Source organism: Mytilus edulis, chromosome 14 (genome assembly GCF_963676685.1).
Source record: "Mytilus edulis chromosome 14, xbMytEdul2.2, whole genome shotgun sequence".
In the NCBI taxonomy this organism is placed as follows: domain Eukaryota; kingdom Metazoa; phylum Mollusca; class Bivalvia; order Mytilida; family Mytilidae; genus Mytilus; species Mytilus edulis.
In genome coordinates, this window is record NC_092357.1 from 115,184 (window position 1) to 132,638 (window position 17,455).

The 17,455-nt window shown below is 32.9% G+C and overlaps 1 protein-coding gene across 2 annotated transcripts; it reads right to left on the reverse strand.

Moving 5' to 3' along the window:
* Window positions 1–259: 259 nt before the first annotated feature.
* LOC139503060 (innexin unc-9-like) lies at window positions 260–10,637 on the reverse strand. Of its 2 annotated transcripts, XR_011659016.1 has the most exons (3): window positions 10,345–10,581; window positions 1,008–5,017; window positions 260–961 (listed from the first exon to the last, which is right to left on the reverse strand). XR_011659016.1 is itself a non-coding variant. In XM_071292734.1 (2 exons), exons 1-2 carry the CDS (start codon window positions 10,350–10,352, stop codon window positions 3,784–3,786), a joined length of 1,242 nt encoding a protein of 413 aa, XP_071148835.1. In that variant the 5' UTR covers window positions 10,353–10,637; the 3' UTR covers window positions 260–3,783. The 2 variants fall into 2 exon arrangements, 1 of the variants encoding a protein (XP_071148835.1); XM_071292734.1 differs by having other exon boundaries at window positions 260–5,017; window positions 10,345–10,637.
* Between the last annotated feature and the right edge of the window lie 6,818 nt (window positions 10,638–17,455).

Consider the following 17,455-nt stretch of genomic DNA (forward strand, 5'->3'; position numbering starts at 1 on the left):
TCAGAAACATCCAAAATATTCATTCCTTCTATAGTCGCACCAAGAAACAGTGGGAACGCGATACTTGAAATGTAAAACTGTAACCAGAACTTCGTATCACTTTGGTTAAATCTAAACAGATAACTTCAAAAAGAAATGATACAAATCCTTATACTGTTCATAAATCAAACTCAAAAACATTAGGAACCTTGCTACGCTTAATATACACCTTCGTATCACTCGGGAGTCATTCTAAATACATCAATAATATAAGAAGTCAGAAACTGTAAAAATATTTATTTCTCCAAAAGTGTTTACATTTACTATGTAACATTGTCTTCAGTTACTGGTAGAAATATAAATATATGAATGCCCTGCATTAAAATGCTATTCAATAATAAGTATAATATATATACGTAATGAATGCCCTGCACTAAAAACTAGGATTAAATAAGTTACCAATGTCACTTTCTAAAATGATGATCAAATGTTTGAAGCGCTTTGAACTACAAAGAATAAACAGGCGAAACAGGTTTGTTGCATATAGTTTAAAACACTAGTAGTCTACTCAGAAAAATAAAAACAGCTTGTCATGTTATTACCAAAATAGCTTTTGGGTCCTTTTATAACTGTAAAATGCGGTATGCATTTTGTTCATTAATGAAGGTCGTACTGTGATCTATAGTAACATAAGGCCATGTCATTTTGGTCATTTGTACTCTTATATTATTGTCTTCAACAATGTTTATGCAATCATACAAAATCTCCTTTTATTGTACAACTGAACAGCATGAGCGCTTAAATTAAGAACTAGTAAAATATCGTGAATAGGTTTTTGTCCTTTCTTTAGGATTACCCTAAATAAGGGGTGGTGAAATTTGCCCAGTTGTATATATACGTTGTTACTTTACACTAATCGATTGGCTGTATACTTGTATATATGACCTAAAAATGTAAAGAGAAGGTCTAAAAAAAAATAGAACTTAAGTTACATTAACGTCTCAGAAATCATACTGGTGAAAGATAACATGTAGATTCAATACTTAAGTTACATTAACGTCTCAGAAATAATACTGGTGAAAGATAACACTTTATGTTGTAATGTTCTGGGTAGACAATAATGGACCAAATATTACAACAAAAAAAACACCAAAAAGATAGAATGGAGACAAATATTTTAAAAATTAAACTATAAAGAAAAACAGACCAAAAAAAATAATAAAGAAAAATGTGGTGCTAAATAATGGAATAGAACAATGGGGTGCTAAAATGTAAAGAATAGAAAATAATAGGGTGCTGACAAAAAACTATAAAAGATAGAGAATTTTTCAAAGAGAAAAATTACAGATATGAAAATGGACCATTCTTTGTCGAAAATATGCAAAAAAGCTTCGACTCACACGAAATAAAGGATTTCAATTGTTATTCCGATGACAATGCATTACATGACTTTCTCTTTTAAAAAAGTGAAAACAAAATGATACTGGTCTTAAAAAACAAAGCAAAATATTCTTAGCACCTTTTAAATTATTTAAAGGAAAACATATCATCAAGGCCAATCTATATAAAATAATTTGCTAACTAACTAATCATAAGATATATTTTGATGTATAACAATACATGTATATACAAACAGTAATAAATGTTCATTTAGACCTTTCGGTAAAGCAATTATCTGCGAGGGATGTCTTGGACGGTGTAAAAAAATATAATTAGACCAGATCTAATATAAAATGCCAATGATAGTTTTAGCCTTATAATTTCCAAAATGTCTGTATCCCTATAACAAGGCAAAACAAATCTATATGGATATTTCCGGACCTCAGTGGCAGATCTAGAACATGTTGTAAGAAGGGGCCACTGCCTGCCTAAGAGGGGACCCGCTCCAGTCATGATTCAGTGATTCCCTATTTTCCCCAAAAAGAGTAGCCCGAGCACCCTTCCATCCCCTAAATCTGCCTCTTGACCTATATAAGTGTGTGTCAACCAATAAAAAAACTTCTAACAATATAAACTGGCCAGAAATTGTGTCTTTTAGTAGCACCATAGACACAATGTTCTCAAAGTAAAATGTCTATTATACATTCTAATGCAACATTGCTTATAACGGTCATTTTAATTGGACAACGTCACTAATTCTCATGGCATCAATTCACAATTGATGCTGAGTAAATAAATGTCTATTATACATTATAGATACGGGAATGTTTTAAAACAAGAATAATTTGATAGAAATTAAAGCAATAAAACAATAATTGATACATGTAAAGATATTCAGTAAAAGCAAGGCAGCCTCAGAAGCAATTACGGAATTTTGAAACCAGGGGCCCCCAAACTAGACGACGTTAGGAGAAGAAAAGGTAAATATGTAGCTCCATAATAAGGGGGTTTTACATGCCACCTTTTCCCATAATCCACCTCAGAGCTTCCTGACGATCGTAAAATTTAAAAAAAATAGGTTTGGTGTGCTATGAATTTATTTGGTCTAAAGAGCGAACAAAGAAAACATTGTTTCTCGATCCTGATGAAATCAAAATATTTGAATTTGAAAATAGACTATGTTAAAAGAAACAATAATTTATCCATAAACCATCTGAAATTTCATAAAAACAAAATGTCTAAAAAAATAAATATTCTGCCTTTTTTTTTCGGCAAAACCAAACAATTGGAACAAGCTCTATACAGAACTAAGTGATCAAGTCGAACCCACAAATATCTTTAGATTTAATAGTTACACAGTAAGAATGGAGCTGTACAGAACTATCATTCAAACACGTGCCCATTTTACATCAAGTAGAACCCACAAATATCTTTAGATTTAATAGTTACACATTAAGAATGAAGCTGTACAGAACTATCATTCAAACACGTGCCCATTTTACATCAAGTAGAACCCACAAATATCTTTAGATTTAATAGTTACACATTAAGAACGAAGCTGTACAGAACTATCATTCAAACACGTCCCCATTTTACATCTGCAGTGGTTTAGCTAATAAAAATAAAGGGTTTCGTAAAATAAATCTAATGATAAACCGATCATTGAAGACCTGCCGTCTTTTTATTTTTCTTAATTTAATTCTTTATTAAATAACACATGTTCTAACTATCTATATACAAAATGCATTGACCTGGCATATGCATAAATCAAAACTACAAAGCATATAAAAGTATACTGCACAAACAATGTGCAATGTATAAAAGTTTAAATAAAACTTAACTTAATACAAGTATTAAAACCTCCTACAAATCACCAAGACAACCTTACAAAGGTACCAACCATTTATCTTGTGTGGGTTGCATGGAAATTTTCTCGAGAAAACATTTTTTTCTGTATTCAAAACCTAGCTAAAATATTACAGCCATCCCTTGTAATTGAATTCTAAATTCCATTTTTAAGAAGTAAATCATAAAAAAACGTTGATGATGACTTGTTACATGTACTTTCAAAAATTATTTTTAACTAACACACAGGAATATGTTCTGTTTGTTCAATTCATTGTCGGTATGTTTTGTTTTACGAAATTATCAAAGGATACAATTTTTTTTAATTTTTTTTTTAAATATTTAAAAAAAAAATCTAAAGTCAATGAATTCGTTATATAACACCAGACCCATTACAAAAATAAAACGGTGGGTGCTATGGATATCCTGCACTTGAAGCTGCGCCTCCTACACAAAAAGAATAGTCGGTGGCTTTGGATTTGAGACTATAGAAGCAGCGCCCCCTACAGAAGTTAAATGGTTGGTGTCTATGGATTTGAGGCTATGTAAACAGCGCCCCCTACAAAAGTTCTATGGAATTCATGCATTTGAAGCAGCAGTAGGACTCAGATATTCGTCATCATCGGCGTGTAGCTTGGCCTCAACAAGTCCTTCCTTTGTATAACGCTGCCAAAGTTTGCTGACAATTTCTGATGCTATAACTTGATTCGTCTTGTTGCTAAGAAACCAAATAAGAAACACACCATCATGGCGAAGATATTCCCGCACAAATTCTTTTTTAACTTCTCCATAGCGCGGTGATTGTTTCTCATTAATTCGACCAGCGCGGACACCTTCCATTTCCATGAACTTAGTGACGTAATTATCAGTCCGAAAAGGTAAAAATATGGAAATTAGATTGTACAAAAAGTTTACTGAATTTATAATTACCATGGAGACTAACATCAACCAGTTACAAAAGAAAAGTTTCTCGTTAAAGAGATTAATTGGTAGGGAGCATTGTACTGTCCATGTCTGGACATTGGTCATCTGTCGGACATCTAAATCACAGAAAGTAACACGTGGAAAACGGCCGTAGTCTTCAAATTTCTGTCCCTTGAAAATCATTGATAAAAATTCAAATCCAAGATTTTTAAAATCGTTTCCAAGAAATATATCAACCATTATAATCTGTACTGCGGCCGTCATTATGTATAAGAATGACGTCACCATAAACAAAAATACCAGGTAGTTACCATAGTGAAGTCCAAGTCGCGACATTTTTTCTTTTGCAATTTCCATTTTATGATGTGGCGATGAAATAGTATTTCTGATCTTTATATACTTGTGAAGATAGGCTACAATGTCGTCCAATGCTTTGTCTCTTTCGTCTCCTGTCAGATATCCGGCGCTGGCGGCCATATTTAACATCTTCTTAATATTCAATAACGTATAACCTCCAAATCTCTTCCAAAACATTCTTGGCAGATAGAATAAAAGAGCTTGAAAGACTAGGATTAAGGGTACCCACTGATAGTACTCAATCTCTTTATTAACTCGGATTTCTTTTTCTAGCGGAAGACTACTTTCAAAGTCTACGTAATACGTGTTTGAAACCCAGCAATAGTTATTGGTGTATTTGACATGCGCGCCCGTAAACATGGCTGGACACCAACATTGTATCGGATTTCCGACATATTGTTTACTACTGACCAGCATGGCTAGAATGATGAGGAATACTACACAGTATAACCTATTCAATAAATGTATACTGGAGTCATCTGTGATACCAACTTTAAATATCCTGGTCCCCTGTTTTTTGAAGTTTTCTATCCTAAAAAAAAAAGGTAAAAAAAGGGTAATTAATAAGCGTATTAAATATGCGGTGGAGAAAATACAAACGAACAGAAAAAGTCAGTTTAATCACAGTTGTTTGAATTTTAGTGATATATATATGAAAAAAAAATATATTATTTTTGTTTCATATATATATCACTAAAATTCAAGATTCACATTTCACGCGTGTATTATTAGTAACTTTAATTCACATTTGACGCATGTATTAAGTAACTTTTTTATACGTGGTGTGTTCTGTTTTGCACAAAGATTAAAGGAGAAGCTTTGTTATTGAGGCGCTCTTCTTCACTATAGGATATTACAACTTGGTGTTAAATGTTTTATCTCATATTTAAGTTTATTACAGTTGTCCATCTTTCCATTGAACTTCATTTTTGTGTAAAGTACAATAGGGGACTGCGGGACTTTATTTATATACTTCTTCATTTTGTAAGATATCATAAGTATACCAAAGAAGAGACAATCGTAATGAAACAATATTGATCAAATTAAGGCAAAACAAATTTTACCTGCTTAAAACAACAACAAAAATGATTTAAAAAAAGTTAAATATTAACCAAGCTAATGGAAAGGTTGACAACATATTAAAAAGGGGGTGCAATCAACACAGGCCAAATGAAAAGGGGATAGGGCCAATTAACTCAGAGCTCATGGAAAGGTAGACAAGTTTCAAGAGGGTAGTGCTAATTAAAATAGAGCTTATGGAAAGGTCTAAAAAACCAAAGGGCAAATTTAAAGATCGACTATATAAAAGGTGTTATATGACGAATTTACCCAGAGATAATGGACAGGTCGACAAAATCAAAGAGGCAGTGCAATTAACTCAAACCTATAAACGAAAAAGTCGACACAATCAAAGGTCGTTAGGGTCAATTGACCCAGAGATAATGGAAAGGTGTACACAATCAAAAGAGATTTGTATGACCTTCACTTTTTTAAAAACAGAGATAATGGAATGGTCGACACAATAAAAGGGGACGGGACAAAATCATAGGGCCAATTTACCCAGAGCTTATTGTAAGGTCGACAACATCAAAGAGTAGGGGCAATTTACCCAGAGCTTTTTGTAAGGTCGACAAAATCAAAGGGTATGGCCAATTTACCCAGAGATAAAGGAAAGGTCGACAGAGAGGTTGGACGAATTTATTTATTTAAGAATTGAATGCTTCTTTTTGTAAATTTATTGGGGTGTAAAAGCGTTGACCGAAGTACATTTTGTATGAAGCGCGGAAGCGCTTCATTCTAAAAATGTACGCACGGTCAACGCTTTTACAACCCTATAAAGTTACAAAAAGAAGCATTCAATACTTATAATTACATTTTTTAGCTATGATCATGAAAACACGAATTTTATATATTTTATTATTTAATTCACCTGTGCACTTTATTGTTGGAGCACGTGCTATCATGAGTGAAAAGTTGTATTGAGCATTACAACTGCTTACGGAATAACACGTGATGTGCAGTTAGCAAATCAGAATAAAATATTATAATGAAACATACATCTAATGTAATTATAATAAAATGAACATTAGATAGGTCGAAAAATACTAATATATACTAAATTGCACAAATCTGTTTTAATTGTGGTTTTGATCTATCAGGCGTTTATATAATTTGCTGATCTGTTAAGAAATAAACCATACTATTGTTACGATCTTGCACACATTGGGATATGATACTATGAATTTTGGTGATTGAATGAAAACCTTTTTAAAAATGGCCTTAGATAGGAATAAATTCATGAAAATTGGCCTTACCTCTTGGAAGGTATAATTTAGATTTTTGAATGTTCTGATTGTATATGTTTGTACATTATTTCAAGAGATAAATACTGTGAATTTGACAAAATCTGTCAAAATTGCAGTTTATGGTAATAATTTGCTGGTGTGTTTAGAAATAGATCACAATATTGTTAGAACCTTCAAGTCATTAGAATGTGACACTATGAATTTAAGTTCCGATTGAAAACTTTTTGAAACGAATGGTTTGAAACAAATTTACTTAAATACATGTATAAATAAAAAGTAAATGTTGCGACTGTGTATAAAACAATATAAGTTCTGACAGGCACTATCTACTGGAATTCTCTTTGATGACATGTAATCTCTTTTGTTGACAGCCGGTACTCTGTTTTTGAATTATGTTATCACTAAATATTTATCACGGATCAAGGGCCTGTTTTAAAGAGTTTTTACCTGGCCAAGATCGGGATTCTTCATTTTATGGATTAATTATTTGTTCTTGGGTGGGGCTATAATTTTATTATTATATATTTCTATATATTTGAGGACCCCTTTATACTCAGGATTTCTTTAGTTTTAGCCCTTTTATCAAATTGTTTTGGGACCATTATTCTCTTTTCTGCAAACCCTACTCAGACCCTCACTTTAATACTATTCCAAAAGGTAAAACTTTCTAAATACTGAGTCCCGTGAACGCCCCTTCCCACACACATTTTACCAAAATTGTATAAATCCCATGGTCTGGTTACAAATATGTCATATATGATAAGGTTATGTAACAAATGACTGTCATTTTGCTTTAGGTTAAATACATATATAATGTTGTTTTACATTCCATTTGCTGTTCCGATTTATTTAGAGTTAAAATCAGAACGTTCAACTCTACTGAAGTACAAATAGGTTATGTCACATTAAATACGTGAGTGTTCAGTCTAGTCTGACATTTATTAAATTAAATACATAATAAATAATGTTAGATACACTGTAATGGGTTTGTTTTACGTGCAACAAAACACTAATAATCTGAATTCAAAGTAGGTTTAATGGTGACTGATAAATAATAAAATAAGAAATATTTTTCAGTTCTCTTTATTTCAAAGACTCCAGAATGCATAATATTATGTAAACTTAAAAATCAAACTTAACTAAAGGAGGTTTCACAAACGGAGGACACATATCTTTCCAATGCTGTGAGTTTCAAAATTCAAGTCCCCACCGTCACCAATCTGATTTTTTTCGTGGTTTTTTTTTAAGATTTCAATCTTAATTTGTTACCTTATACACTGGAAAAGTCTGTCATTAACAAATTTAGCTTTGAAAGTAAAATGGCTGATACGTTTTTCAAAAGTTAAAAGGCTTTTCGCATTGAATATTAGATGGTTGGTTTATATAAATTTATTTCGTTTCGATAAAGGAGAAATATAAACAGAGAATATCAAACATTGAAAGCAACATTTATATTAATTATCTTAAAAAAGATTCCAGCTCTTAACTTCTACTGTTTAAAAAAAAATATGACCTGGAGGATGGAAACAGACCCGGTGGTTATATGGAAAACAAACAATCCAGTGGCGGATCCAGAACTTTTCATAAGGGGGGCCCTCTGACTGACCTAAGGGGGGCCACTCCAGTCATGCTTCAGTGATTCCCTATGTAATCAACCAAATTTTTCCCACGAAAAGGGGGGGGGCCGGGCCCCCCAGGGCCCCCTGGATCCGCCTATACAATCGGTTTTGCATTTCCTAAGTAATGTGGGGGAAAAAACATCATCATCATTGGAGTGAACAAAAAATAAGAAAAGTATTTAAAGTGACTTAGTCAGTTGTAGTCATGCGCGTAGCTACGTTTACGTCAAAACGCCCGGGCGTACACTTGAATTTGGTAAAAAAAAAATATTTTCATCTAAATAAAAATGAATTGGTTAACAGTACATCAACCTTCTACGTCTTTCTTCAATGGCTTGTAATTGCGAATAAAAGTGACGAAAATTAGTATCATATTATATATTTGTATATTTTCTGTCAAAGTCTTAATCTACCATGCATTCTAATTCACTTTCCTTCTTCTTTTTTTTTTAAAGCAATCCATTATGTGCTAAGATTCGATATCTGGTTTGAATTTTTTTTCGAGTCATTGATATTTATGTCACGAAAGAGACATTTCGGTTCAAACTTTCGTCGGCGGTGCTAATAATATAACTATGTACATGTAGGTTCATTACGCGGTTAACGTTTAAAAGTATCAATAACTTTGTCAAACCTTCGTAAAATTTTACGGTATCTGGACAAAAACTGTTTTAATTATGGTCAAACGAGTATGGAAAGCAAAGTGACGAAATTATATATGATGACTTTTCCCGTATTTAATGAATAAATGGAATTTATTTTTGCATTTACAGGTTAAAGTTAAAATTTGTTACGTATCAATTACTTTTTTTAAACGTTCGTCGAATTAAATTAAACTTTCTCGAATTTTTTTCATGGTTAATTTTTGAAGCAACATTTTGTTCTTTCATTTTTTAGATTTATACCATCAGGCGGTCGTATTTTTGTGTCAGTTAAATCAGACGATCTGGCCACCGTTTGATAACATATTGCACAGGTAGGCTCGAGTACTTCTTTCATTGAAATTAGATTACGACTTCGGCTGAGAGGGCATGGTATATATATATTGTTCATTACATATATTAACAACACTTTGTACACAAATAAAATATTCATTTTGAAGACAAAAACAGCTAGATTAACTAAACGGAACCATCTGTCACATTGATATCCGAGGGTCTGGATTTGGGGGGGGGGGGTCATCGATCATTTCTATATTTCTTTGTTCTGTCATGCTTTGGTCATTCTTATCTATTTAGTAAGCAATATGCTTATTCTTTAAATTATGTGTCCCTTTTGAATTTGCCACTGTACTGCACAAATGAAACCATTAATCAAATTTTTATAATATCTGATTGAAACCAAACACGAAAAAGTATAAATATTTCGATTTATTTATGATAAATTGGATTTGGATATGAGGGATAACAATCTATAGATCAGTTGAAATTAGTTATGTCACCCCGATGGAGGTCGGATGACATATTGTTATTGTACGATTCTTTTTTTCCTTCAGGACCCTCATCGAGGTTCGGGCGTACACGTAAAAATGGCCTAGCTACGCCACTGGTAGTCCTAAAACATTTCAGCAAGTTTGTTTTGTGTTTTAGGGGGATAGGGTACAATGTGGGATCCATCAAGGAGAGAGGGGATTTTCGCTGTACTACAAACATACATTATCGTCTATAACTTGTGTACCACCCTGCTATATCCCCCTAGATGTTTCTACATGATAATATTTTTATCAAACAAAAGAAAGTCAGTCAGTCATGTAATCCGCAGAATGTAAACATTAACTGTAAACACTTTATGGTCAACAAGCACGTCAAGTATCAAATTCTCACCGATTAAAAACAATTTCGTTTTGATATATACATGTAATATTATAAATTCATCATTCTGCCGTTGTTTTACTCTTTCCCGTAAAACTATTAATAAACAACTAATGTACTTACTCTCCCATGGCTGGCGACTTTTCTTCTTCACTTGTTTATCCTTTTTTTATGAATTAAACTTTCTTTTCAAAAGTTTTACACTTTTCATAAATCCTCCATCTTTTTTTCGAATGTTCATCAACAAGTAAGGTATGACAAATGTGTACAAAATACAGGTAGAAAATATACGAACATAAAATCAATGACGGCCGTAGGTGGTTGCCTTTCCCTTTGACAACTTTATCATAAGGTGACAATGTTTTATCGAGGGTGACAGTATGTTATCGTGATGACGGTGTCGTAGATTAGAGAGATTGTCTTCATATTATCTAAGTATAACAGTTTTACTTATCTATAAAGTATAACAGTTTTACTTACGGATTATTGGGGCATTGTTTAGGCCATTGTCTAAAATACTTATCAATATACCCTAAATTAACAAAGATTATGTAATTACAAATTACTGGAGATTAACATTTATCTATAATACTGATTACTGGTACATATTGTTGTAGGCAATTGTGTAAATAAATATTTATTCTATACACGTACCTTAATTTTACGAAAATTGTGTAAAAACTAAGAACAATAGGTTGAGATCAAATATTTTTTTCAGACGGATTATTGGTATATTTAATGTTTGAGTACATGAGTACCCATTGAACCCCTCCTTTTTAATGACATTCGATTTAAAACTGTATGAAGATTATTTTTGTCCAATTTTTATGAAGACACCCCTTATGATTTTCATTTGAATTAAATAAGTATTAATAAAGTAAAAATTGCCGTTTTTTTTATTGTTGTAAAATCATGAAAATTATTAAACATGATTTATTTCCAAAGAATTTTTACACAAATTAAGTGCAAACTTTAGTAGAGAATGTATTCCAAATCTTTTAAAATAATCCGCATGCGGTTATCTTTTGATAGCGTGTCTGTCCAAAATCTAGAAATGTCCGTTTAACAATAGATTTTAAGTGTTTCGATCCCACAAAAATATGAAGCTTAATATTTTATTACACATTTGAATTAGCCAGTTGATAATTGCTAGCATGTACAATTTTATAAAATCAACCACCGTGGGATCAATACTGTAGCGTGTGCCCCGACATTAATTAAGTGTTATTTACCTTTGTCCGTCCGTCTGTACGTATGTCCTAAAATTGGTTTCCTTTCTCTGTAACTTTAGTTTCACTCAACCAAATGTTACTAAACGTACACAAAATGCTTATTACCAAAAATCACAGACCAAAGTTAGAATGTTATTAAACGTACACATCATGCTGATTACCACAAATCACAGACCAAGTTAAAATATGTAGTCACTTTGGGCGCATTTCATTTGCGCCGATTTTTGAAAATTATAATCTTTCATTTGCGCCACAAGGTAATATTTCATTTGCGCCAAAAAATAAAAACTTCATTTGCACCATTTTACAGGTAATTCAGGTAAGCAATAGTGGATAAATATGCATTGCTCTAAAAGGTTTGTCTCTACAGTATTTCTCTGGATAATGGGGTGAGTTCAATGCCACAATCATTTCTGAAGCCGAGAGTCACTAAGTTTATAATTGGGGTGAGTTCAATGCCGCACTCATTTCAGAAGCTGAGAGTCACTAAGGTTTATAAATATATAAAGTGTTCACATGTTCGAGGTGTCAATATGGACATTTTCGATTTAGACATACAACAGGAGAATAATTTAAAAGTGTGTAATATTAAATATATATGTTTTATACTATTTACCTGTAATATTGGCGCAATTAAAAGGTTTTATTTTGGCGCAAATGAAATATTGTTTGTGGCGCAAATGAAAGATTTTTTTGGCGCAAATGAAATACCAATTGGCGCAAAAGCAAAGCACCGGTCACTTTGACCGTTCTCGATTTATGCCTCTTAAGACACCATTTCTTTCCTAAAAACAAAACTCTTTGTGAATTGAAATTGAAAACAAAAGCAACACATTTGATAAATAGTTTCTTTCGGTAAATAACATTAGTTGAAATATGCTTAACATGGTTTAATGATATATTAGATTAGTTTTTAAACATAAAAATATATATAAATAGGAAGATTTGGTATGCATGTCATTGAGACAATTTTCAAATCAAGCAAAGTACAGCATTAAACTCCCAACGAATAGCAAGTTATAAAGGGCCCAAAAATTAATACTATTTGTGTAAAAGAATTTAAAAGGTTGAGTTCAATAATATATATGTAACAACTAGTATATAGCTACACTTTCAATAGTCAAAATCTACGTAGCACTACGTAGCCGCTACGATATTGAACTCAACACAGGAAACCAAAATCTCTATTGAACGTGTATCCAGCCTAGCTTTTACATAGATATTGATAGCAGCTAGGCTAGCTACTCTTTCGATCGTCATAAATCTACGTAGTACTACATAGCCGCTACATCCCGATGTACACGGTAAAATACCAAGCCTCAAGTTAATCATCTGTACATTTTACAGTTACCCTCTTTGAATGGATAGGAATATATAACTTTAATTATCTTTTGGTAGAACCTGTCGCAATTTTTGGTCCTAAATGCTCTTCAAAATTATTCATATCTTATTCGTACTTTATTTGGCCTGTTTATTATTTTTTTACTTGAGCGTCATTGGTGAATCTCTCGAAAACGAACAGCTTTTCTGGCGTACCCACATTGTACAGAATCCTGGCCTATATGTAATGAGTTTATTTGATCGGTTTTTCTAATCCAATGTCTCCTGCCGTGATTTTATTTTGCACATAGCAATATAATACGTGTACAATACAAATAATTCCGTCGATAGAGTCTTCAAGATGATTTACGTCAAGATAAAGAAATTCAGATATATATATATATTAATTTTAAATATCTTCTGTATTTGTTTCAAAGTTCAAGGTACGAGGTCGCCTCAATGGTTACAATCTCGCGTAAGCGGGTTCGGTTTGAGTGCGAGGGATTTTAATAAAATTAACTGTACCAATTTTCTGGCACCAGATGCGCATTTCGACAAAACATGTCTCTTCAGTGATGCTCGTGGCCAAAATATTTGAAATCCAAAGCTCATGTAAAAGATCAAGAGCTATAATCCAAGATGTTTCTAGTTCACGTGTCCCTAATGAAGGTAAATCTAGAAAAACGCTTCGATTTATACATTTTATATAGTACTACTAAGAACAATTTGATAACAATTATTTTACAACAAAAGTACTCGAGAAATGGTGGAAATACAACACTATAAAATATTTGTATCTGAACTAACTTTTAATCCGGCACCAGGTGAATACACCAATGAAAATGTGGAGATTTAACACTAAACAATATTTGTATCTGAACTAACTTGTAATCCTGCGCTATTTGAATACGCCAATGTAAATGTGGAGATACAACTCTAGAAAATATTTGTATCTGAACTAACTTGTAATCCGGCACCGGGTGAAAACACCAATGGAAATGTGGAGATACAACGCTATAAAACATTTGTATCTGAACTAACTTGTAATCCGGCACCGGTTGAATACGCCAATGGAAATGTGGAGATACACCACTATAAAATATTTGTATCTGAACTAACTTGTAATCCGGCACCGAGTGAATACACCAATGGAAATGTGTAGATACAACGCCATAAAATATTTGTATCTGAACTACCTTGTAATCCGGCACCGGTTGAATACACCAATGGGAATGTGGAGATACAACGCTATAAAATATTTGTATCTGAACTAACTTGTAAGCCGGCACCGAGTGAATACACCAATGGAAATGGGTAGATACAACGCTATAGAATATTTGTATCTGAACTAACTTGTGATCCGGCACCGGGTGAATACACCAATGGAAATGTGCAGATACAACGCTATAAAATATTTGTATAAGATAAGATAAGATAATTTTTTATTAACCAATCATGGTGCCCAAAATTTGAGCTATACAATCAAATGAATGAATTACAAAATAAAGCACAGAAAATGATTAGAATGATTAAAGTACATTTAGACAACAAAAAACAAAAACAACACATGAATACACATTTACACTAATTAACCTGATATAAACCAAGTTATTGACAAAACATAGTTGTTATGGGTGCCACTGTGACCTGGAGAAATAACATAATTCTTTATAGTACTAGGTCTATGGGAGACAACTCCTGATCAATTTTATTTCCTATAATTATATATCTATCTATATTTTTCTTCTATTTATTTCTTTTTTTTTTTTTTTAAACAACAATATTTTCTATAATTTTCTTTCGTTCTTCAAAAAGGGAGTGCAATAAATTAGATAAGTTTGAAGTTACAAACAAATCTTCAGATGAAAGAATCCAAACAAATTTCATTTCATCAGATAATCTTGAAAAATTTTTGAATTTGGAATTTAAATTAGATAGATGTTGAGATCGAGTATCTTTTAGAACAGGACATTTTAAAAGAAAATGTAGTTCATCTTCAACTGCGTTCTTACATAGTTTACACTTTCTGTCTTCAGCTTTAATCCCAAAATACCTCCCTCTTTCGATTTCAAGATCATGACAGCTAGTTCTAAATCTTGTGATTATTTGCCTGTCTTTTTTTTAATTCATTTTTAAATATGGTTCAAACATAAAAATATTTTTAAATTTTCTGTAAGTTCTTAATTTATTGCCAGATTGTAAATTAGTACACTTCCAAGAATTGCTTTATAAAATAGCTAACCAGCTTTCTTTAAATTTAATAGTTAAAGATGTTTTTACCTTTTTTAGAATATGGTTTTGTTTAAAGTTTGACTGGTTAACAAATAGATATTCTAAGTCTAGAAATTTAAATATATGTTTAATACTTCCTATCCAAGATTCCTGGTTATGTTTGTCCATCGAATGAGACAGATTTATGGCTTCCCTTAGAATAATATTTGAAGGTTCATGAACTAACTTGTAATCCGGCACCGGGTGAATACTCCAATTTAAATGTGGAGATACGTATACACCACTATAAAATATGGGTATCTGAACTAACTTGTAATCCGGCACCAGTTGAATACGCCAATGTAAATGTGTAGATACAACACTATAAAATATTTGTATCTGAACTAACTTGTAATCCGGCACCAGTTGAATACGCCAATGTAAATGTGGAGATACACCACTATAAAATATGGGTATTTGAACTAACTTGTAATCCGGCACCAGTTGAATACGCCAATGGAAATGTGGAGATACACCACAATAATATATGGGTATCTGAACTAACTTGTAATCCGGCACTGGGTGAAAACACCAATGGAAATGTGGAGATACAACACTATACAATATTTGTATCTGAACTAACTTGTAATCCGGCACCGGGTGAATACACCAATGGAAATGTGAAGATACAACACTATAAAATATTTGTATCTGAACTAACTTGTAATCCGACACCGGTTGAACACGCCAATGGAAATGTGGAGATACACCACTATAAAAAATGGGTATCTTAACTAACTTGTAATCCGACACCGGGTGAATACGCCAATGTAAATGTGGAGATACACCACTATGAAATATTTGTATCTGAACTAACTTGTAATCCGGCACCGAGTGAATACACCAATGGAAATGTGTAGATACAACACTATAAAACATTTGTAATTGAACTAACTTGTAATTCGGCACCAGATGAATACACCAATGGAAATGAGTAGATACAACGCTATAAAATATTTGTATCTGAACTAACTTGTAATCCGGCACCGAGTGAATACACCAATGGAAATGTGTAGATACACCACTATAAAATATTTGTATCTGAACTAACTTGTAATCCAGCACCAGTTGAATACGCCAATGTAAATGTGGAGATACACCACTATAAAATATTTGTATCTGAACTAACTTGTAATCCGGCACCGAGTGAATACGCCAATGTAAATGTGGAGATACACCACTATAAAATATTTGTATCTGAACTAACTTGTAATCCAGCACCAGTTGAATACGCCAATGGAAAACCAGGCAGAAGCTAGCGAACAATAGCTAGCGAACAATAAGCCAGCGAACAATAAGGCGATATATCGAGAAACCAAAAAACAGAATAAGACAACAACGGCCGTTAAATAAAAAAATTTCCAAAAGGCAGAAAATCAGTTAAAATATAGCAATTTTAACTCAATTTTGAAATGGTTTTCATCCAATCTATTGATTTAACAAGTCGCATAACTTGTTAGGCTACTATTCAGTACCACAATAACTCTGCATCTATCAACGGATTATTTGTAGGTGTAGGGCCACCTATGCACCCTCTTTAATTTAGAACGTATGTAAAAGTAGTCCTACCCTGTAAAATATAGCACCTTTTATGTCATTGTTTAATCTAGAGCTCAAAATTTGAAAAAAATGTCAAAAAATTAGGGGGTCGGCCTATTCCAGGGCTTCTAGAGCAAAATAATGAGGGGTGTCACGGGGTATGACTATATAGGTCCCTACCCCCATTTTTTTGACATTTTTGGGGAATTTTGAGCTCTAGTTTCAGATTTTTGAACATAGCACCCTTCGATACCTAGTGCAAAAGAAGCGCCTGTTTATCTTCTACAAGACCTATATAGTCATACCCCGTGACACCTCTCATTATTTTTCTCTAGAAGTCCTAGAATAGGCCGACCCCCCTAATTTTTTGACATTTTTTTCAAATTTTGAGCTCTAGTTTCAGATTTTTGAACATAGCACCCTTCGATACCTAGCGCAAAAGAAGCGCCTGTTTCTCCTCTACAAGACCTTTATAGTCATATCCCGTGACACCCCATATTATTTTTCTCTAGAACTCCTGGAATAGGCCTACCCTACCCCCATTTTTTGAACATTTTTTTCGAATTTTGAGCTCTAGTTTCAGATTCTCGAACATAGCGCCCTTCGATACCTAGTGCAAAAGAAGCGCCTGTTTCTTTTTTACAAGACCTACATAGTCATACCCCGTGACACCCCTCATTATTTTTCCCTAGAACTCCTAGAATAGGCCGACCCTACCCCCATTTTTTGGACATTTTTTTCAAATTTTGAGCTCTAGTTTCAGATTTTTGAACATAGCGCCCTTCGATACCTAGTGCAACAGACGCGCCTGTTTCTCCTCTACAAGACCTATATAGTCATACCCCGTGACACCCCTCATTATTTTCCCCTAG